The 24,590-nt window shown below is 44.8% G+C and overlaps 1 protein-coding gene across 2 annotated transcripts in view; it reads right to left on the reverse strand.

Annotated features, from left to right (window-relative positions):
- Window positions 1-24,590, reverse strand: part of KIAA0825 (KIAA0825 ortholog) — a 2,111,807-nt gene that overhangs the window by 1,582,620 nt on the left and 504,597 nt on the right. For both annotated transcript variants that reach the window (XM_069225418.1, XM_069225426.1), the window contains exon 6: window positions 15,004-15,195. In XM_069225418.1, coding sequence (XP_069081519.1) covers window positions 15,004-15,195 — 192 coding nt within the window. The remainder of the gene's footprint in view (window positions 1-15,003; window positions 15,196-24,590) is intronic.

Consider the following 24,590-nt stretch of genomic DNA (forward strand, 5'->3'; position numbering starts at 1 on the left):
CATTATGGGAGGCTATTCCAGTCTCATCTGGCAGGCGGGAATGATATGTAGGGCCATAAGGACCTACCACTAGAGCAGCAATTAACCTTAGGTTTCTGATGGATGACTTAAACCTCTTGGAGCTTGGCAGTACATGCATGTCACTGATGGTGAGTACTTGTGCTTCTCCTAAATACCCAGAAGTATGCATGAATACTTTACCTCTTAGCTAGCATGCGACCTTGGAGTAGAATACTGTATACAGAGAAGGAATATATACTTTTCTGACCAAGCTCATATAGAGCTGGAATGATGGGCCTTTTTTCACCCCTCTACACCTCCAATGAGATCACTGTGAAAATAGTGTTTTAAGGAATACCTACTTTGTGAACCAGTAAGCATGAAAGAGGTGCAACGGCAGAGACACTGTCTTTCAGCGAGCCAGAGGAGTACCATGTATCAGATTACCAACTGATAGGCATTAAATCAACTGCCAGGAATACTGGTACTAATAGATGCACAAATAAACAGGGAGACGAGATCAGAGAGGGAAAAAATATTCTCCGAGCTAAAAAACGACAGGGAAGTCTAATAGGGAACATCCAACAACAAAGCAAATTAGATTAACAAACTGAGAGGACAAATCACTCTACTACAGACTAATAAAGCAAATAATTGCAACAGAATTTTTAATGTAGGGAAATAAACCTATTGCCTAAAAGCCCAACATAGTAAATCATGTTTTGGAAATATTAGCTGATCACAAACTACTATGAAGTAAAAAGAAGGCGAAAGGCTGAACTGTTTTGCTGCTTCTACCACATTATAAATATATATATATATTTTTTGAGGAAGCAGTTGTTTACTACTTAGAAGCCTGTCAGCTGCTATGTCCATCAGGAGCTGTGAGGCTGTATTTGGATCGACCCTTTATGGTATTACCCATCTAAATATTACAAGCTCTTGAGCAAGATCCTAGAAGAGCCTTTGATTAACATTTTCAATATCCTTACAGAGACCGTGCAAGGCCCACTGCTCACAGATACTAATGAATGAATGACAAATACCTCACATCATGGAAAACTTAGACACACTGCACTAATAAATGCTGATGTCGAGCTCTTTACCAAGGTTCTGTGTTAGTTAGTGGACGCAGACCAATCTGGTTTTGTCAGAGTCCAAAGACATGATGACATGAGCAGGGCCACACATTTGATTGAAAAAGGTTATTGGAAGAATATTGTGAAAAAGTAAGAATGGAGCACTCATAGAAAATATCCCTCTAATAAAGAAAGTTCCAATAGTCATACACAATCAAATATGAGATAAGTTTTCACTGAAGTGGTATCAATACCGAATGTACTGTTTGAACAATTAAGAACTTAAGAAAAAACTTTTAATACATAAATCATAAATTCTGAAGTGTCACAGATAAGTTTACATAAGAATTTGTTAGTAAAGAAATACCGTTCATCAAAGCATTACATAGATGTGAAATCTGCTGATAAGTGGTTTGTCCCCTACTAAAATCATTCAAAGTCCAAAACAAAAGTGGTTATAGGGGTGGAACTATCCATTTTGAAGATATGGAAGCAGAAAAGAATTGTCTTCATCCAGATAGAAAGAAGGATTGTCCAGTTCATCCAAACTCAGCCGACACGTGTTTCGTCCCACAAGGGACTTTATCAAGGCTTGCTCCTTTTAGCATAAATTGTATGCAAGATCTGGGGAAATATCAGCTCAGAACCTCCAACACATGACCAAAGATTCTCACAGATTGCGTTTTTTTTGGACCAGGAGGGGCACCCAGAGCGCTACCCTCATAGTGGTGAAAAGCTATTGTCTTTGCCAGGAGTAAGCAGCATAAGTGCACTGGAGCAACATACTGTGTAATGATCGGTAGGAGTGAACTTATTCTTTTTACCTGTGTCACTGCAGTGAGGTCGGCAGGCTCACTCATTTAATGTTCCCCTGCTGTGTGCTTAACTCACCCTTGGCCTACATTGTTTTTTTATGTAGTGCTGTGCAGTGCGTGTGGTATACATGGGTTTTTTATGTGTGCCTGTGAATGGTACTACAGAGATAATGCAGTACTGCAAAGTGCATGTAGATTATATGCATGTGCTGGGTGTATATGTGCCTGTGAAGGGGCCAGTACAAGGAAAACTCTTGGTTCCATTTTGGGAGCCCCACGACTGAATGGAGAAAAATAAGAGAGGCGGTAGAGGAATCCTTCAGATAGATTTGTGTATTGCTGCATTCATGATAGGTGGGTGGGACACAGTGAAGGAAGGATGAGCGAAGCTCTCCTGTATACTTCAAAAGGTGCTCTTTGATACAGAAATATGTCACTGGGAAGGGGCCTGGACACATTTCAGCAAGGAGATGGGGCTGATAAGAAAATCATAAAGAGTAAGGCAGAAGCCCTTGGGTAACCTTCTGTGGCACATATCACTAGCGCTGACATCCAGGTGTGAACCTCTAGTCACTCCCAAGGCCTGTATTGTGGGGCTGTCAGTTTTGGAGTTGCTCCTGCTGTGATAGGTTACTTTCTGGAGGAAGAGAGAAGAGGTCCACTTCAAAAGGAAGCAGATCCCCAACATAAACTTCAAAGATTCAATTACATTTGGAAATGGACTATAAGAAGAGTAGTTTGAGACCCCAAAAATTGTCAACTGTCAAGCAGCCAGGTGGGCTGTGCTAGGAGGAGAAGCTCTGCAAGGCTTCTGCATGTGACCATGAGTGGGGCCAAGGCTGCTAGTCTCTCAGCTGGGTGAAGGGACATCACCCAGGGAATCCAAGACCACCTGCTGTGAAGTTTGGAGCACCAGCCCGTGCCTGCTTGCCAAGACCAGTGTGCCCTGTGAGGAAGAGGAAGATGAGAGCATTGCAAAAAGGGAGGTCCAGTTTCAGACACTGGGAGAAACGGATGACGTTGTAGATGTAATGCAGGGAAACATGGTAACCCAGGAAGAGAGCACTGTGGAGGAGACTCTAGGATCCCCGTAGTGCAGATCTATCCCAGACACACACACTGTGTCCCCTAATGCATTTTCCAGAATTTCTATAAGATGCTTAAGAACGTTTGTTTCAAGAATATCCGAGATGTGTACACCACAGATTTCTAGGGTATCACTGCCACCAATTGTAGGATTAAATCCTTTGGGTTGGTAGAGTGTAACAGAAACCCTGAGCTTGCAGCTATTGCTTTAGAAATAAGAAGTATGATGAAGAGGAAGCGGCTAGAGAGTTCGAGAGGTTGAAGCTAAGGCTCCTCATACTAGGAGAGGCGGCAGGGAGGCAGGAGGATTCGGCCCACAAAGAGATATTGCAATAGAGAGAGCTAATACAAGGGGAGTGGGAGGAGAAAAAGAAGGAAAAGAAAATAGTTGGAAAGGGAAAGGATAATCCTTGAGAGATAGTAACATAGGATGGCAGCAATGACAGCTCCATCTGTGATACGTGACTCTACATCCAGTTCAGGTCAGCTTTTAGCCAAGGTTTCAGAAAATCTTGTGCATGTGTATGCGGAAGGTCAGGACATCTTGGAATGGTTTGTGCACTTTGAGGTCGCTAGTAAGGCGCAGGTCTTTGAGGTCTTAAGATGTCTTCCTGGGGCACATGTTGTTGGAAGGGACAGCCATCATTGGAAGGATGCCTGTGGCAGACCACAATGTTTATGAGTGAAAGAAGGTGGCTCCGATGAGATGGTTTGGGCTGAAGCCAGTTTAGTATCTTCAGAGATTCTGAGACTGCAAGAAAGTGGATGTTGTTCCGTTTGAGATTTGGATTCATGATGGATTGCGTGACTGGAATGAGTGGGTGAAAGGGATGGAGGCCAAGGTGTTTTACTCCCTTAACTAGTTGATGGTGACAGAGAAGCTCAAAGAAGAATGCTCTACCCTATTTGGGTAATACCTGTCTGATCTGACAAAGAGGGATCCAGAGAAACATACATTGTTGGCTGACATGTGGTTAGCTAACAGGGTTCATAAAAGGCTAAAGCAGCATGGTTCTAAGCCTAAAGGGGAGAGGATCTCTACACAGACTGGCTGCAGTCCGGAACGAAAGGGCCAAGGTAATTCCCATGGGACTCGAGCAGGGCAGAGGAAAAATGGTAATGGTGTGTCCAGGAATAGGTATTATGAGAAGGGAGGACAGGGAGGTTCTTCTAAGTCCAAGGTGGTGACTTGCTTCAATTGCCAAAAGTGGGACATTTTAAGAGCGATTGTCAGGCGAAAGATTCTGACCCAGCAACACCCATAATTGCAAGCATGTTACATGGAGGTGAAGGGGCCCGAGAGAGCACGGTTGTACTCAACTTAGTAGCTACAGATGCTCTGAAGCACATTCATCTTAACACAATGTGCTTTGTGTAATAAGTTAGTATAAATGGGAGGAAAGTGCCTGCCCTGAGAGATTCTGGAGCTTTTCACATTATGGTTGAAAGGAAGTGCCTTAAGCCTCAGACGATACTGCCTTGGGCCAAGGATACAGGTTCAGTAGCCAGTGTACACAGCAATAAGTATCCGCTTGCCAGGGTTCGGATTGAGCTCAATGGCAAGGCAGTCATGACTGATGCCGGAGTAAGGTGCTGGATGTCTCTTATGCAATGATTTGATTGCCCCTGGTTTAGTGCCAGCATAAGAAGCCTTTATTGCTAGGCTTAAGTAAGCTGTGTTGACCAGAGCACAGTCTGCACATCGGCCTTAGAGTGGGACTAGGATCATTCCTGAAGTGCACGAGGTGCAGGAGTCTGAGCTGATTCTAGAGCTGTAGGGCTTGGGTTTACAAGCTGCTTGACATCCTACCCAGAAGATTTCCGGAAGGCCCTGTGCTTGTAAGACTTTGGAAGGAGCCCATGAACAGGTCAGCAACGGAGTGGTCAGTAAACACTATGTTAGCTGTGAGGATGGCCTACTTTACAGTGAGCTGGTGAATCCTGTGCTAGAGGATAGCAAGAGACTAGTTGTTCCATTAGTGCGCAGGAACTTCCTGTTGTCCCTGGCCCATGAAGCCCCCTCCTGCAGGGCATGCAGAGATTAGAAAAACCCAGGATAGTTTGGATCTCTTTTCTACTGGCCGGGGATGCACAGAGACACAGAAAGGTGATGTAGAACCTGTCCTGTCTGCCGGAGGAGTGGTAAGACAGGAGGAAGGACTTAGGCACCCTTATTACCTCTACCAGTTGCAGGTGTTCAATTTGAGTGAGTGGGGCTATACATAATTGATCCATATGATTCCACCCCTCAGTCAGGCTACAAGTATGTCTTGGTTGTGGTGAATTATGCCACCGGGTACCCAGAAGCTGTACTTCTGAGGAGCATGACTGCACAGTTGGTAGCAAGAGTTCTCCTGGGAATCTTTTCTAGGGTCAGAGTTCTAATGACGATATGGGAGCCATCTTGTGTGACACTTCTCCGTGGCTTATCACTCACAAGCCAATTGTTTGGTAAAGTGATTAAAGAAGACACCGAAAAGCATAATGGAACTCTGCCAAAGAACCTCAGGGGGAAATTGGACCTTCTCCTGCCATGTCTCTTGTATGCCTACTGAGAGACTCTATAGAAGGGGCTAGGGCTTAGTACCTCTGAACTACTGTGTGGACACCTGGTGTGGGATCAATTCACCTTAGTCAGAGAAGGGTGGGAAGGAACCTTGGTCTGGACAGAAGGTAGGTTGCTGTGGCACTGAATGCCAAGGAGAAGACTTCATTTTCTACACCAGAGGGGCCAGATGGGCCTTAGAAGGCTCCTGTCACTTTTCAGTGCTGGTGAACCATAGCCTTCTTGATGCCAGTGTCATGTTTAGCAATTCATGGCAGGACCAACTACGACACCTAAGACAGGCCTTGGCTAGGATACAGGACGTAAAACTGACAATCAAAGTGACCAGGTGTCAGATGGGTTGGCCCTCGACAGTCTACTTTGGGAATGAAGCAGCAAACTAAGATTCAGTCTGTGAAGGAGCAACCTACTACTGAGACTGAAGTGAAGGCCTTTTTAGGACTCGCTGGGTATTACAGGAACTTTGTGATGAACTATGAAAGTATAGTTGCCCCACTGACTGTTTTGACCTTCAAGAAGCAGCCCAGAAAAGTGATATGGACTCGGCAGTGCAAGAAAGCATTTGAGGACCTGAAGAAGGCACTATGCACAGCACCTTTACTGAAACCATCTGACTATAATCAGGCTTTCACTGTACAGATGGATGCCTCTGACAAAGGAAAAGGAATGGTTTTAGCTCAGCTAGATTATAAAAGTAGAGAGTGCCCGGTAGTCTTTATTAGTAGGAGATTACTACCCAGAGAACAGAACTGGCAAGCTATTGAGAAGGAGTGATTCACCATAGTGTGGGCCCTGCATAAATCACAAGATACATATTATTATATTAAAAATTATATACACAGCATATGTATTCAATGGATCTGCATAACACAATTCCCACTGTAACATATATCGTACTGTAATACTATGCATTACAATAAGGTCTCTTTAGGAGCTGTATCTTACGTTTAAGTGACTAGGCCACTCTGACCTAAATCTTAAGCACGAAAACATTTTTAAATGTGTATTTACTTAACTATTGCTTCACTGAAATATAATCAAATACATGTAAACATTTATGAAGGAACTACAGGGTGCACCCATAACAGGAAAAATTATAGGACAGGATTACAAGCCCAGGGGAGGGTCTTTCTCTTCCACAGCAGGGTTCAGATACAGCATCCCATCTTCTCACATGTACCTTACACCTTAAGTGTATCACACATCCAACATGACAGGGCTCTGAGTCTTTAGGAGTACCACTCACTTTGCCCTTCTTACTTCCATATGTGCAAATTCAACCTTTCTTAGGTCCAGGTAATTGGGTGGTCCTGGGAAGTGGAGGTTAACACGCCCTCAGCTTTATAAGCTTTCCAAATTTTTAACTAAGATTGTCTATTGATCTGGACTCCTGGGTTGACCAACTGTTGGGATGGCTTTTTCAAAGGCAGGATGCTGCACATGTGCACTTGAAGCACAATTATGTAACCCACAACACTTTTAATGGATTAAAATGTCATAATAATTATAACAAACACCATACAGGGATTGTATTTGAAGTGTTTTTAAGGATACAACCTGCACAGGTCCCTGTGTTTTAGCAACACACATACTGTGACTGAACCACTCTCAGAGGCAAGGTGTTTAAGTATATTGCCAGCAAGTTAAATTCTCCTGTATGCGAGACAAGGCTGAATGTTTGTGGTAATGACCGTGCATATATATTTTGGTTTTGTTTCAGGTCCCAAGGCCCCATTACATCCCTAGGTAACATGTAATACTGGCTTATGTTTCCTTATGGGATTATTTCCTGAACATAACTCACAAATAATTACGTGCAGACAGGCACCATCAAGAAAAGATTGCCTAGCGGGGAAGGCGACTCTAGTGGAGTGGTGCCAGCTGGAAGGCATGAACTGCACAATGACAACCTAAATACGACATAACTGCTGCCTAGCGGCCCCGCTTAGACTTGTTCTAGAAGATTTCTCCAGGTGTCTTGCTGCTGCCATACTGATTGTCGCTGGGTGGACCAGCCACTCTGGCTGGAGTGAGGGGGCGTCCGAGAGTGAATGAGCTCAGGTTGGATGAGACGGTGAAGTGTATAGCACACATTGAAGATCGCTACCCACCGTACCTAATTCAGCAAAGCGCTGCAAAACCATACCCCCTACATCATGGACAAAGCATTGAAGAAGAAAGAAGGCATAGAGCCGGGGGGTCCAAAAGGGCTGCGTTTGCCAGGCTCCATAGATGCAGTACAAACTTCGCAGGCTTACCCTGGTCAGCCACCAGAAACAACATTGTACACCATATTGCAGGGCATAGCGGCCTCCATGGAGGCACTAGCACTTAAAATTGATACGATAGCGACAGATCTGGGGGTATTACGAGATGATCACAGAAGGCTAATAGTCTGCATATCCTCCATGGAGCGTAATATGGAGAGCATACCACCAAATAAGACAGCGGCAAAGTGAAATCACTGGAGGCTCGAGCAGAAGACTCAGAAAACAGGTCTAGGAGGAGCAACATTAGAATTATCGGCCTGCCTGAAAGATTTGAGGGGACGGGAGCAGACATTGCCCATTAGGGTCTTTCCCACTACTATGTGCTCGAGCATGCCCACATGGTGTCATCCCTACCACCTCTGCCGGGCGCGCCTCCCCGGCTGGTTATAGCCAAACTCTTGTACTTTAAGGACCAAGACTATGTTTTATCCCAAGCAGGACAGAAAACTGAAATTCGGGTAGAACATTACCGTGTAAAGATGTTTCCAGATTGTGCCAAGGATGTCCAGAAACAGAGAGTCTCCTACACAGAGGTAAAAAAAAAAGGCTGAGATCATTGGGAATGCAATATGCCTTGTTATTTCCATCAAAACTCTGAGTAACGCATGATGGCAAGATGGTATTTTTTTACAACCCCCCCCAACAACTCTGGCAATGGCTGGGCTCAACTCCCATGAGAGCCTCCATAGATCCAAATAAACCAGATCCAAAGCGCAAAAAGGCAGAACTGAGAACAGCAAGGGAAAAGAGTAATGCAGATCCAACACACAGCCAAGCCGTGCAAGAGCGTAAAAGAGCAGTGGAAGTAGCAGGAGTGCTGGATGCACTTAGCCAGACCCCGTCCCAGAGAATCAGCAATGCATCAGACAACGCTTCGGACTCGGAGCACACCTCGCTCTTCTCTAATAACTCTGAGGACCAGCTGCCGGTGGTGACCTCTGGAACTTCAGACAAAATTGTCTGAGGAGATGTGCTCCACTATCAATGTAATTACTGGGATCCGGAAACAGTTGCGAGTATAATCTGTGAACAAGATACCCTGTAATACTAACTTCTCACTTGCCACTAGTGTATAAACTGCCTAAACGACATGGCAGTTGGCTTCGCCCAAGCCTGCATGTGCATAAACTCAAATCATACTAAATCTGGGGTTCGCTTAGAAAGGGCGGGCAGGAACAATGTTGTAATAATATTCAAAATGGAATGTTGTGATGGAATGTTGGGAGTGCCCGAACAGAAAGCATTCCCCACTGCTAGTTCTCAATATAGCGCTTACAAGAGAGCAAATGTTACTGTTATGCATACTGGTTTGGATGGGGAAGTTGCATTTCCATGTCCGTAGGAATAGCTCCCCTGTAATTTGAGCAGCCAAATCATTCAGAGACTGGCAAAATTATTGCGACTTAATGGACTTTTGGAGACAAATACACCCCGGGGAGAGGGATTACTCCTTCTATTCAGGGGTACATGAACTTCATGTTAGATTAGATACATTCCAGACTAAACATGCTTGCAACAGTACTGCACAGTTGTCAGAGTATTTGCGCAGGACATTGTCTGATTACAACCCTCTAATGTTATCAATAGCATGGCACAGAGAGCACTCTCGTATACCAACCTTGCATCTAAGAGTACAAAATCTAGATGATATAGTGTTTCGCCAGACTATCGGAGAGACTATAAGGGGCTACTTTTCGGAGAACGCAGCATTCACTTCCACGCGGTCAACAGAATAGGAAGCATTTGAAACAGTAATCAGAGGCAGGTGTATAGCAGAAGTAGTGGGGGTTAGGCGTAGTCTGGTCCGGGAAATAGAGAACAAGGAAAAGACTCTTCATACGTTGGAATGGGAGAGACCTGGAGCAGACCTTCCTACCACACACTTGCGGCTCCTCGAAATGGGTAGCCTTCCACGCCTCCAAGAGGAAGACGTGCAGGACCTGGGAGGGCCGATTACCATCACCCAGATTAGGGCAGCTGTCAAAGCGATGGCCAAAGGTAAGGTGCCTGGTGCAGATGGCCTCCCAGTGGAGTTCTATGCCACCCACTGTATTGAGTTATCTCCTAGATTGGTAGAGCTCTATACTGAGGCGCTGGAAAGAGGTTGTCTACCTCCTACGACGAGGGTGGCCTTAGTACCGTTATTGAAAGTGGGGAAACTAGCTACAGAGGTGCAGTCATATCGCCCCTTTCCCATACTGAATATGGATTACAGAATCCTAAGTAGGATCCTAGCTACACGCCTTCTCCTACACATGTCTCACTTGATCAATTCCAATCAAACAGGCTTCATCCCGAACCATAACACAGCCACCAACATTCTATGCTTTGCCTCCCTCTTGAGCCCTCAGGATCCAAAGACAAACGGAGCAGTGTTAATAGCAATTGACACAGAAAATGCGTTTGATAGCCTGAGATGGACTATTTATAAAGGGCTATGGAGAAGATGAGATTGGGAGAGGGTTTCATCAGATGGATCAAACTACTTTATGCTGAGCCCACAGCCCGTGTTAAGACGAGTAAGACAATTTCAGAATTATATCTAGTGGGCAGAGGTACGAGACACGAATGCTCCCTCTCCTCACTTCTATTTGCAATAGCGATGGAATCATTAGCACATGCTGCCAGAGTGGGAAATCTCTATGATAAGTTAATGGTACATAGGCAATCGCATAAAATAGCTCTATATGTAGATGATATGATCCTTTTCCACCATAACATGGACTTGGACCTAAGGGGTGCTATATCGCTACTCCAATGCTTTGGGACAGCATCAGGCCTCCATATAAATTGGTAAAAGTCTCTCATCTTCCCATTGCACCGTCACACACTCCCACCACAGAACTTGCAGGATGTAAAGTAGGAGGAGTACACATTCTGTTGTCTTGGCTTACAAATATATAATGACCCAGGTGACTTGCAGGAAGGAAATATGGGAGCAGCAATCAGGAAACTCAGAAGAAATGTGGCGTTCTGGGGGACCCTCCTGCTGACCGTGGCAGGCTGCATTGCAGTTGCTAAAATGGTGGCTTTACCAAGGCTGCTTTATTTATTTACTATACTAACAATTTTCCTTCCAAAATCCCTCTTCCGGGAATTGAACACAATACTAATTGACCACATTTGGGGGAAGGGTAGATGCAGAGTAGCTGTGAGCAGGTTGCAGCACACTACGGGAGAGGGGGGACTAGCTACCCTAGACATGGAACTATATTACTTGGCGGGTCAACTTCAATGGTTTGCACAATGGCTCGATGCATGGTGGCGGGCGGACGGGGTGATACCCCATGGTGTCCCTCTCTACATCGAACTACTTAACATCCTGATGTCACCCAAACTGGCTTGCCCCGGCGACACAGCAGAATTACAAGTATTACAACACTACTGGCAACGTGGTCTGCAGCGCACTTGGACATATGACCTTACACACCTGACCTCCCGTCGCGATGCCTGGTAACTTTGTTGTGTGTACAGAATCTGAGAGGGGTATTGGGATGGGAGGAACATGGTATCACCACCCTTGGGGATCTATACAGAGACAGACAGTTTATGCCCTTTGAAGACCTAACAGAAAATTATGGACTACCGCAAGGACAGTTCTTTCTACACAGAATAAAAGCCACTAAAATTAGGTGGCACTGGGGAATGGGACCCTTAGAGCCCAAACTTCACTTGGGCTGCCAGACATTGTGTACTATAAATCACAGGGTTAGAGCAGTCACACAACTATACAATGCATTACGGGCAGATACACTACTCCCGCTGGATGCCCTGCACCTTAAATGGGAAGGTGACCTCGGCCTCTAAATAGATGAAATAAAATGGTCCTCCATCTTATCACACACAAATACAATATCTAGGCATGCCCGTTTCAAATTGATACATCTCTATATACTGCACTGAGCTAATATCATTCCTGATAGAATAGCGTGAATGTTCAATACCGAAAATACTTGTTGCCCTCGCTGCTTTGAACCAAAAGCTGATTTTTGTCACCTGATGTGGGCCTGCTCGCAGATGAAGGGCTTCTGGGAGGGAGTATTCCAATGTATAAAGGAGGTGATGGAGCGGCAGATTGTGAATGGCCTCCTGGGGCTTTTCCCACACCCATATTCCTGTAAACTAACTACAAAATGTGCTCTTATTGTAGCTAAGAGACATAACAATGCATTGGAAGACTACCAGGGCCCATGTGTAGACGGCTAGAAAAAAGCATTATTGACATGGGCAGAAATAGAAGGGCAAGTATTATATACAAACGTGGCGAGAGGACATTATAGTCCTGACCTAGATAGGGCTTGGAATCGGCTGGTTGACTGTTTGAGGACACCGGATTGGTCCACACCTGACAGCTTCATGTCCCATGCACAACATGAAGATGCTGAAGGAGAAGGGACCACATAAGACTAATACGTCAGTTTAAATCATAGCATAGACTGGGACACTTGACTAGGTTGGTATCATTTGTCAGATGAGTAGAGGATGTAACATAGTGTAAAGTTGAAAATGTTAAAATGTTGGTTTCACCAGGAGGGTTGCTAACATAACCTAAAGTACACTATAATATTTTATGATGATAATGATTACTGTATAATGCATGCCTGCAACCTTCTCTGGAATGTGTTTTGAGTGAAATGCTAATAAAATTCTGTTTAAAAAAAAACAAGAAAAGATTGTCAGAGACAACCCGTATAGACCAAAGTGTATAAGGATTCTAATGAGTCTTATGTTTATGACTGAGCTACTCTGGCTACATAACAAATACCTCATTTATTTTATATTTATGTTATTTGTAATCTTATATAGCTCAAACCAGACCCGAGGAGTATCAGATCAACAAAACCTAAATTATGTGAACCCACCACCCAAGTGGATAACGACTCTGTATCAATGTACTCAACAATGTATACTTCAGTGATAATTTCTGAGATCTGTAGACATTATTTGTGATGTATGGACCTCGGTTGCCCATTCGCTTTAGTTTCCAGTATTTGTGGTTGTTCATATAAATTTATGGCATCGCAGAAAATTGCTCTCTCTTTCCTTTTGTGTCAATTTTACACCGGTGAATACATACTGCAAAATATAAATCCCACACTTAACACTGCTGTTGTAGATTCTTCAACAGCTTGTGATCCAGTGAACAAGGGGAGCCTATGGACTTAGCTTGTAATGCGCATACCAAAACATGTGTTACGGAATATGTAGTAGGTAGGTGTTGCTATATGAACACAGGATTAACCAGAAGACGAGTGTAACTGGAATTCACTTCTAGCTTAATATTCTACAAGACAGAATTAACTTAACAAGTGACTATGTGACTGAAGCCTAATTGGAACTGTCTAAATCTTGGCCAGAACTCATTCCAATTCTCCACAGCGCATGACACAATACTATTAAATCAAAGTCTGGATTACAGAAATTCATAAGTGATTGGGGATAAATGAGATTCTCATTTACTTCAATGAAAACAAGATTCTCTCATTTAATTTGAGAAAACTAGAAAAGGCATTTAAGAGATCAAAAACGGAAACAAATGGCCAAAGAGAAATATTCAGCGTTGAAGCGCAATGACAATTTCACAAATATGTTTTTATTCTAATTAACAAATAAACCAAAGTAGTGAAGAATGACAGTAGATCACTTATCGATGAATCTGGCTGATGTTTTATAGCGCCAACTAACTGCACTTTATGCAGCAAAATTTTACCTGTGCATGACCCATTTTAAATTGAAATTGATAAAACTGCGGCTGTACAAAAAAGGTCTTCCTTGGGGTTTAACGTATCCATCCCAATTGAGGCTAAGTATGCTATATTACATTTTTGGCCTTGTTATTTAATATTTAAAATACATGTTTGGTATTATGTTTTTGATAATTTACACAAATCGAGGTACTTTTTTGTATATGCTTTGGTATATAACCTGTGTGACAACGCTTAATATTTAGAATGCTAGAAGCACAGAAAGTATGTCAAATATATGGCTCTTTAGTCTATCTATTTGCTCCCAAATTGTGGAATGACCTCCCACTCCATAGCAGAGCCGTCTACTTTCTCCTTGAATTCTGCACGAATCTTAAGACCTAGCTTTTCAATTAACCAACATACCCTAGGCAAGGCTAGGCGCCCACACCTGCTCAGCACCAGAAAACCCTCATGGTGACAGTGGACTTTACAAATACATAACATAACAGCAAAGCATACCATTTGTCCTGTACTGCTGAACCTAACGAATTCACTTTTCTGCAAAACATTCAGCTCTAAGAAAGCAATTGAGGCAGTGGATTGTGGGACATTATCAAATAACGTTTCTACATTATACTAGGGTGTGGCCTCCTGCTGGATATGTTCCATTGCTCAAAAAAATACCATGCATGTGTGGGCCTGGCTGAAATACGTCTTGCAGATCACCTGTGCCACATGTGTACACAATGAATCTACATGACACATATTGTTTTGATGTACGTGACTACGTACATTTGAATCAGTGTGCTAAAATAATTTCCTTGTAATAATATTGTCTTTTAAGAATATGGGGTGGACATGAATTCAATGCAGGTGCTTTAATTTAACCACATTTATGATTAAAATCACTTGGAATTCGTTAGAATAGTTTCTCTACATAATTGTACCGTATCTATATAAACTCATTTGATTCATGTATTTGCAAGTTGAGTAATAATATTTTTAAAACTCTCATTTACCATTTTCTGTAGTATATGCCATGAAATGGGAATGAATGCTATGAATAAAACACATTTGCCCTTCATGCTCAAAATAGTTTTTTTGTTTAGTACCTTTGCTTTCTTCATTGTTTTATCATAACTTTCCCAAACCTACATCCGTTTCTAACTGAAACTTTGCTGTTTACAGAATAATCGTTAAAATACTAAACTGCCTGATAATTCAAATAAACGCTTAGTGTTCCTTTAAGTTACCCAAAAGCAAGAATACTGCTGAAGAAACACATTATAGATGTTGTTACGCATAGAGAATTTTAACACATTTTTACCACATTTGAAAAATGTTACTTAGCAATAGATCAATAATTTGCTTCGAGAAAGCAAATCAAACACAAACTACATGGCTAGAAAAAGAAAACAAACTGCACAGATAACATTTACATTCCGGAAAGCGGCAGTCAGCCGTTCAAACGGCAGTAAGATGACCATAAAATAACAGTACCTTGTGAGCGTCTTTCCTTTCCTTTGAAATGCAAGTCGATATCGCGACAGCAAGGATTGCACAGCGTTTCCGTATACAATTCTTTAACTCGATCTTCGAGCCATAACAAAAGTTTTATCAGTTGAGACAGACTCCTGAGCTGATGTGAATGTAGGCAGACGTTTATTCCTTTTTTCATAGGTTCCTGGGAGTCTGTTGTAACGAAATGTAATTGAGATTAATATTTGAATTCCAGTAATTAGGTTACATTTTGGTGACCCTTGATTGGGTCTGCAAGAAGAACAAGTTACTTACCTTTGGTACCGCACTTTGTGGTGCTACTCTATTTAATCACAGATACTTCACTTTGTGAATATTCCACCAGAAGTCAGTCTGGACCCTGAAAACTCAAAAGCAGTACTTTTGCACACTGGTAGGTGCTGCTGTGCCGCTCTGCATTAATGCCGTTCTGCTCTGGAAGTAAAGTGTGGGACCGTATGTAAACACCACACAGATGCAATCTAAGGCATGTCCACACCCTCAAAATCAGAGCCCATCTCTGGTTTGGGACCTTATCAGATGGGAAAATAATTAATTCCACAGAACAGGTGGAGGATTGGTAAATAATCTGCTGTAAAACAGTGTCCACCAAAAAGGGTGTTACCAAAAGTAAGTAACTTGTTCTTCTGATAGATACTTCTACTGAAGAGACACGAAAGTAGTACCCTCCCAAGGTGCTGGGTCTGTGGAATGGCTGAACCCAAAAACTCCTACAAGATCGAATGGGCAAAATGCCAATCCCAATGGACCTAATTGACAAGTCAATAGTATTTTATAAATGTGTGTGCTGATGCCTGCATAGCAGCCTGACAAAGATCTGGGACAGGCACTCCGTGTGCTATTGCAGTAGTGACACACTAGGCCCAAGTGGAATGAGCCTTCAATACTTCAGATGGCTGCTTCTTAGCTAACGTATAGCAGATTTTCATTCAGAAAACTGTCCACCTAGAGATGGCTCTTTTCAGTAGTGGCTAATCCTTCTTTGCTCCTGAGACGCCCACAAAGAACTCATCATCCACCTGGTGGTACTTGGTACAATCAATTTAGAAACTGAAGGCGCTCTTGGGGTCCAAATATTGGAGACTCTCCTCTCTCTATCAAGGGGTGAGATGGCAAAGTAAGTCATAAGGGTGAGAGCCTGCCTGGCGTGAAAAAGGGCAGAGTGCAGCTCAAGTTGTCAGGACCAGTTTGGCAGGGAAGAATGTTGTGTAAGGCAGATAGGCTGAGGATGTCTGTAGCTTACTTACACAAGGAGCTGACAATGATCACAATCAGAAATACCAATTTCAGGGCCAAAAGATGTAGTGCACATTAGAAAAGTGCAAACTAAATGTAAGTCCCACTGTGGCATCACAGTTCGCTTCAGTAGAAACATATGCTGTAAACCAGGGGTCTCCAACAGGTAGCTCCTGAGCTACTGGTAGCTTGCCAATATCTTGAAAGTAGCTCTTTGAAGTGTAGTCCGGAACGCTTTGCAATTTAGAGGATTTAGCCTACACACCTCTGGACCGTCAGAGTGGCAGCCACACCAATGTTGGGGTCATACACTTACAAACACACACTGTGACAGTGTGAGGGACTTGCAACATGACCACTTTTCTCCAATCTCAATTTAGCAAAGTCACATGCTTATGTGAGTTGTATGTGGGAAAAACTCAAGATGTTATTGAGGTGTAATTACTCAAAGTGAAAAAGGTATACTGCTAGAAACAATTGTACTTGAGTAGGTGATATGCTGATGTTTGAAAACAAAGGTGACTGAAAATTCAAAACCTATTTAAAGCTGCTCTCTGAATGGCAATTAATGGTGCTTTGGGCGATTTATAGCTGCTAGTATTTCCTTTGTGACAGTGGACACTTGTTGCTGTGCTGTTATTACATTAGTCATGGGGAGGTATTTTAAACTGATGAAGTTACCAACATTGATGTTGGTAACCCCATCTTACTCATTGGGTTGGTCTGTGTTCTATCAAGAAATCAAGTATTAAATATTAGTGTGCCAAAATATTGTATCCAGTATGTCGACGATCACATCATGTAGGTAAGTATAATTTTACTTACATTCTGAACTCCATATCTATTTATGTTGACATATTTATAAATATAATTTTGCAAGTTGTGGTCACTATTCTGGTGCTATTTGATGGGGTCACTACTGCAACAATGACCAAATTCATTAGTAGCTCTTGGCAATTTTAATTGATAAGAAGTAGCTCTCATTATTGGAACGGTTCGACACCCCTGCTGTAAACATTTAAGAAATCCCATAACAACAGGTGATTTAAACAAGAAAGGCTGACCCTGGAATCTCAAAAAAGCCAAAAGAGGCAACAAGTAGACTCGAACAATGCTCAATACAAGTCCTTGCTGGCCCAATAATAAATAATCATCAGGCAAGTTAGCTTGTAGCAGATCAATCGGATAGGTGCCATACCATGGCATAAATCTGTGCCAGCACTCAGCGTACACTAATTTCGAAGATGGGTATGTGACTGCCAGAATCACATCAACAACTTCAGGAGGAAAATCAAAGGAGACTAGCTGCCAGTGCTTCACACTTTAGGGTGCAGCGTGTTAAGGCGTGGGCTCAGGGCTCTCCCCTGTTGCTATGAGAGTATATCCTTCTGAAGCGATAGTTTGATAGGAGTACAGTGGGCCATGTACAAAGGTTCTGGATACCACACCCCTCTGGCCTAATATGGGGTCACTAGGGTGACTTGGGCCCAGTAATCTTGATTTCGTATGGAATCTCACACAGGAAGGGTCAAAGCGAGATAGGATAAAGGTGTATTGAGCTCCACTCTAGGTGGAATGCATCTCAGAGAGAGAGCCTTCTTGAGAGCTCTAGCGCGCACAAATGCGGACATTGCACATTTTCTACAGTGGTGAAAAGACTAAGCCAGGGTTCTCTCCATTGCTGAAAAACACGCTGCACTAGCTCCAGGTTTTGCTGCCAATCATGATCCGCTAGGCATTGGCAACTGAGTATCTCTGCCAAATGATTCACAATCATGGAAAAGCCCAGGAGAGTCAGCCACTTCCAGAGACGCAGGGCCTCCTGGTTCAAGACCCAAGAACTCACCTGGACTGCTTGTTGTAATACTACATGCCAGTAGTGTTGTCAGTGAGCACATCTACTAGCATCCCCTTGATGTATGGTAAGAAGGCCTTGAATGCCACGCCACAACTCCAACAAACTGATGTAGAGGCGAGATTCTGCCACAGTCCAGCATCCTCTGATCTCCACCTCTCCCAGATAGCCTCCCCAGCCCAGTATGATGCATCTGTGTCCAGTCAGCTCTGGGCGGACTAAGGAAAAGGGTCTGCACTGACCCCAACTGAGGTCCATCGGCAACCACTACAGACCTTTTGCAGCCTCATCTGAAACCTGGATGGAATCCAACAGGTTTCCCTGCTGCTATCTCCACTGGTCTTCAGATCCCATTGGAGAGCCCACATGCGATATCTGGCGTATTTGACTAGCAGAATGCAGGAGGCCAATAAACACTGTCTTCACTGACATCCATGACAGAGGCTAAACAATCTGGATTATAGCCCAAATGTCCTGTATTCTCTGCTTCATGGGGAAGGCACAAAACTGCACTGTATCCAGGACATGTCCAATGAACTGGACCTTGTGCAAATGAATCAAGCGTGACCTTGGGACGCTGATAGTGAACCTCAATGATGTTAGAAGATTTGCTGTTGCCTGGGGTGTGCCCACCATTAGCAGCTGTTCATCGAGGTATGGGAAGACTGGTACACCCAACCTCCAAGGGTGTGCTGCACCCACTGCCATAAATTTTGTGAACACCTGAGGGGCACAAGTGAGGTTAAAAAGGAGAACTTCTGGCCTACTGTGAAATGCAGGTAACATCTGTGGGCCTGCAGGATGGGAATATGGAAATACGTGTCCTGTAGGTCCAACACTACCATCTAGTCTCTGCAATCAAGAGCAGACAAGACCTGGGCCAGCGTGGGCTCCTTGAATTTGTCATCCCACAGTTAGGTGTTGAAAGAACGTAGGTCTAAAATAAGACCAAGGCCCCCATCCTTCTCCGGCACAAAGAACTAGCAGGAGTAGCACCTACTTTCTATTTCTGAGGCTCCTTTTGCTAAAAGGACCTGCTCTTCCTGCTGAAAAACACAACAGGGTGGAAAGAAATGGGAGGGTATAGCCCCGCTTGACAAGTTGAAGGACCCATGCATCCGAAGTGATGTCCTGCCACCCTAGAGGAAATGTCTAATCCTACCTCATAAATGGGGCTAAGTGTATCTAAAAGGGCACACTGAAGTTGATTTGTGGTTGATGGAAGGATGGGGGACTGAGTTGCATGTTGTCCCTGATGACGTCAATGTCATCTCTGGTGCCACGGCGTCTGCTATCAAATGACTAAGAAGGATGATACGTTGACCGTGCAAGCTGCCGCTCGCAGTACTGGAACCCCCTAGCATATTCATGAAAAGAGTGAAACTGCTAAAGAAACTGCCTGGCAGGGGCATACAGCCCCAGGGAATGCACTGCTACACAACTCTCCTTAATGTGTTCCAGGGCTGAGTCAGCTTTTTCAACAAAGGAGTCACCAAACGGCATGTCCACTAAAGATGCGTGGACATCCTTAGAGAACCCTGTACACTTCATCCGGGTAAAGCGCTAAAGCACCACACTCATGCCCATTGCCCCACACAAGCAGTCAAGTGTGCCAAGGCCATACCTTATTCCAAATTTCACCACATCCTGGCCATCCTCAGTGGTTTGGGCTAAAGACACCCGTAGGTACTCTGGAACTGCCAGTAGAATATCATCATCTACATCCCAGAAAACATGACTGTAGTGGACTGGAAGCAGTTGGAACTGACTGAATGCAAAGCCAGACTAGCTGATGAAAACATGTACTGGCCAAAAGTTACAATGCGCTTAGACTCACGGTCACAAGTCATCTTGGGGAAGGTATTTGGAGTAAGTCATTTCAACCAAATGTTCTTCTCCTGGTTAGCAAGCATAAAGTGTACAGAGTCCTTAAGCCAGCAAAGAAGAAGGGAAAAATTGGGGGTCGGAGGGTATTAATGCAAAAGATGGTCACTGCTCTACAAAAATCACACAGCTTTCGGAGGAAAGTAAGACATATTTCACTCATTTACCAGTATTCAATTCTTCTGTTAGAGAATTGCATTCAGCTGTCTTCTTCACTTAAGGACCCTTAGCTCTGCATCCAGACACAAAAGTTACCTTTGGGTTAAGGTCCTTATTGCTCGGTGGTGTCTTCTGAAACACACTAATAATTACTTGTAAACAAAGTATTTTTCTACAGCCATAGGTGCAATATTTTCCCGTAGTCCTCTTAGTTTGGTTGGTGCAAGGAATTCTGCTACCTGTATGGTAACTCAGGTACTCCTAAGTGTGTATTTCCTATCCCGTCATTAAGTTTGTAGGTACCATGCAATCCAACACCGGAACTAAAATTTCTTCTAAAACTATTAATTCTGAGTATTCATACACAGGTACAGTGTACATCAAATGTGTCATGCATACCTGAAAGCATGCTTGCATACCGTGAGGTAAGTTAACTTTCTTTTATTCTGTTCTTTAGTAGACGACTGGCAGAGAGGCAGGCCAACAGCAACTGACTCATCTCCTTCAAAAAACAACATTCTCCTTCCCTACCAATTAAAACCTCCCCGTTCCAAACTGCCAACACAAAAAATAGATTCTAGGCAAAATTCAAAAACAGGGGCACGGCCAAACTCCACCCAAGATGGCCGACCCTTACCAGAGCTCCAACACCGCCGAACTGAAAATCCTTGCCATCTGCCCAAATCTCCCTTTATAGCAAGCCATTGTCGCAGCTCCAACATGCGCGCCGCCTGAAGCGACGCTGTGGGCGGTTTGAGGCGTTATACCTCAGCCGAACAACCATATCCTCCTGGGCCTTTGCGGCCAGGGTAGTTGAATGGAGCCTGTTGTGCTGTGGCTTTCCGTGCTCCAAGTCAGAGCGGGCCGCACAAAACATCTGAGGCCCAACTCCAGTGAACCCCTGTGACGCTCCTGGCTTCTGAGGGACAGGTTGGAGGAGTGGCCCACCTACAAGATCCGGACACCGATGCTGCCGCAGAGGAGAGTAGTAGCTTCTTTTCTTCTCCCACCTCCATATCACGCAGATGCACCAGGGCGCAGAGACCTAAACCCCGGCACCAGAGGGCCCCTCCCTTTAAAAGACCGCACTGTACTGGGAGGTGGCCCTTTTGAGCGGGCTGGCAGAGCTCTTGTGCCGACAGCCTGGAGGGTCTGGTGGTTGAGGCAGGCCCCCTTACCCTCTCCCCCCAACCTGATACTGATTGGAACCCTCTCTGCTGTTCCGACTGAGACCTGTGGGCTGCGAGTGGGGTTGAGTGCCCCACCCCTGCCCTGGAAGTATAAAGACAAGTCATGAATGTGTCTTGGGACTGCTGCTCAGCTGTGACGCTGCTCCTGCCCCTGAGGACCCACCCTCCTCCTAGCACTGCATATGGGGTGGGGGACAATTAGACTGGGCCTCCCCCACCTTTGTGATAGCAGTAAAGAACTCATGCCCCCGTGGACCGTTCACTGGGTGTGGGATGGTGCGTAACAAACCCCATCCCAGTTCAACAAGATGGACAAATATGCAGTTACCTGGCCTGTCTTTGACGCCGCAGAGGCACCCTTTGCCCCCCCCAGGCAACTTGGAACTCTCTCTTGGGGTGATACTCGCCACCATACGCAACCTTAAGGGCATCTTTGAGCTGAAACTGGACACGATGAGGGACGATTTCAAGAAGCTTTCTGAGACATTCACCACAGCTGAGAATGTAGCCCTTGGCAGTCCACCAACAAGCAGCTAGAGCAACAAGTGCAGTACCTGACCAAACAGTCCTGGCACATTACTTCACCTGAGGAGGTGTGGGACTGGCTGGAAAGCTTCTGCCCGAGTCGCTCTGCTACTGAGGGGGAGCCTAATCTAGATGGTAAACTCCAGAAGGATGCATGACTGAAGAGAGGCAACCCCAGTGGATCGTTGCTGATTGATGCCTGTTTGAGTGAGAGAACAAACACACTTCCTATTTCTTTGGGGTAGGAGGGCATGATTTTCTGCCTGAGAAGTGCAACATGAGCAGTCTTGCCCAGCTTGACTTGACGGAGTGGACTAACCACTATGTTTAGTATTTCACTGGTGGGACGACAGGGGCTCTGCAGGTTGGGGAGGTGGGTAGTTGTGAGTCTGTATTGCAGTGTAGCCGGGTGGGGGGGGAGATGTGGTGGGGGTCAGGTTCCTTTGTTTATTTCTTATGGGTCTACCTGTTTCTGAGGTTTCTGTTTTGCACTTGCCTTGTTGACTCAGAGTGTTGTCAGACATGTTCAAACGTGGGTGGGGGGTACACGCTGGATCTTACATCTATTTGGTCCTGCAGAAGTCACGTGGAGGGCCTCTCTGCCCCTCAGGTGTAACATGACGGCATGTTTCGACCCAACCCTAAAAATCCTTACATGGGATGTCAACAGACTACGTAGTAAAATCAAACCAACAGTGGAGATGCAGTACCTCCACAGACATGCCCCCAACCTGGTTCTCCTACAAGAGACGTACCATAGAGGAAACCGTTATAAGGCACTGGATAGGTTTGGTTATAAGCTGTTGGCTCACGCAGGGTTTACTTCAAATTTGAGAGGTTTGGGGTTCTTCTCAAAACCTCTGTTCCTTATTGTCTGCGCAACACATGGCATGATATGCTGGGGAGGTTTGTGGCACACACAGGCAGGTAGGAGGAATTCACTTTTAACATATGTTCTATATACATACCACCCCACCTGCACACCAAGAACGTCCCTGCCCTCAATACCACACTGCTGAAAATGCCACCTTGTATAATAATTCTTGGGGGAGACATGAACGCACATATAGACTCGGAAATGGATGGGGAGCCGATACCTGCAGCCAGAGGAGACCTCGGACCTCTTAGGGCTTTACAGATGCTCTGGGGTTACTTGACTTATGGCAGGATGACACCCCAACCAAACACCGGTTTACACATCACAGGAGTCCTTCCCGACTAGGCTATATCTACACTACCCTTCTCCATGCCCCATACTTTTGAGGCACCAATCTCAAGGCGTGTGGCGTCTCTGATCATTTCCCCTTGGAGGTGCTTCTGGTAAACCCCCATGGGTTGCCCCGGATGTCTCCACGGATAGACCCATGGCTCCTAAAAGAGAAACCCATTAGGGATAAAATCCGAGACTGGACTGACCAATGCTTCTTCCTGTGTCTTCTGGGAAGCCTTTGACGCGGTAACCCCTGGCGATTTTCAAGCCCTGGCTGGGGGAAAGAAGAAGGAATGTAAACTCCAGGTAGCGGCGCAAGAGCGTGAGATCTTAGTTATCAACACCTCCATATCTTTGGGGGTGGGGGAGGGGGTGAATTAACTCCCAACGACATCTCAAGCTCCGTCTTAAGGAGCATGAGTTGAGGGACTTGGCCGAACAGAGGGCCCGCACTTATGCATTAGCGACTCAAAGTTGCCTCTGTGACGTGGGTGATCAAGAGGACAAATTAATAGCCTGGCTAGGTAAAAGGGACACTAGAAATTTGCGATGCAGCAGGGCATTATACATTACTGATAATACCATTGCGGACACATTTGCGAATTATTCCAAGAACTTATGTGCCTCCCTGACTACTAGATCAAGTGACGAGTGCGCTGACCTACTAAAAGACATTTCCCACCCCATCGTGGCGGACGTCAACTGGCAGGCCCTTAAGCAAGACGTCATGACTGACAAAATACAAAGAGCCATTAAGGATCTGCAGTCGGTGAAGGAGGCTGGGTGGAATGGTCTACCGGTGGTGATAGTGTTCCCGCCATGAAAAAGCCAGCAGAAAGGCAAGTCGTGATCAGCACATCGGTGCCAACATCGGCAGCAACATGCTTGACCACAGCTTTCCCTACTGCCAACGTGTTGGGATCTCAGATCCTGGCGGTGGCAGCGGTCTTGTGGCGGTTCGACCGCCAGCATCCAAATCTGGTGGTTGGACCGCCAAGGATGCGGTGGTCGGACTCCCACTGTGTTTCGGCGGTCTTAGGACCGGACCATTGTACGCGTAATCAGGCCTTTTGTTCGGGATAGGAACGGAACAGCACTTAAAGCACTCTGAACAGCCACCTCTGTCTTATCACTGGGCACACAATACACACGTTGCCTCACAATTGTTCCTCTTTTCTGACCATACCAGGCCACCAAAACATATCCCTCACTTTCCTCTTAATGACATGCATTCCAATATGACCTTTGTATGTCCAAATTCACAACTTTAGATTTTAGCGACTCAGGAACAACCTCAACATCAGACCTATGAAGGAACCTTCTAATCACAAGAGCTCAGAACCAACATGCCTATATGCATCCACAGTAGCATCTGAAAACTTACTCCCCGGCCAACCCCTTTCTACAAAGTCCATCAGTACCTTAAGAGCACCGTCCCAATCCAATCACATTAACCAATCAAATTCAGAAATAGCCTCCTTAGCAATGT

This window comes from Pleurodeles waltl, chromosome 1_1 (genome assembly GCF_031143425.1).
Source record: "Pleurodeles waltl isolate 20211129_DDA chromosome 1_1, aPleWal1.hap1.20221129, whole genome shotgun sequence".
In the NCBI taxonomy this organism is placed as follows: Eukaryota; Metazoa; Chordata; class Amphibia; order Caudata; family Salamandridae; genus Pleurodeles; species Pleurodeles waltl.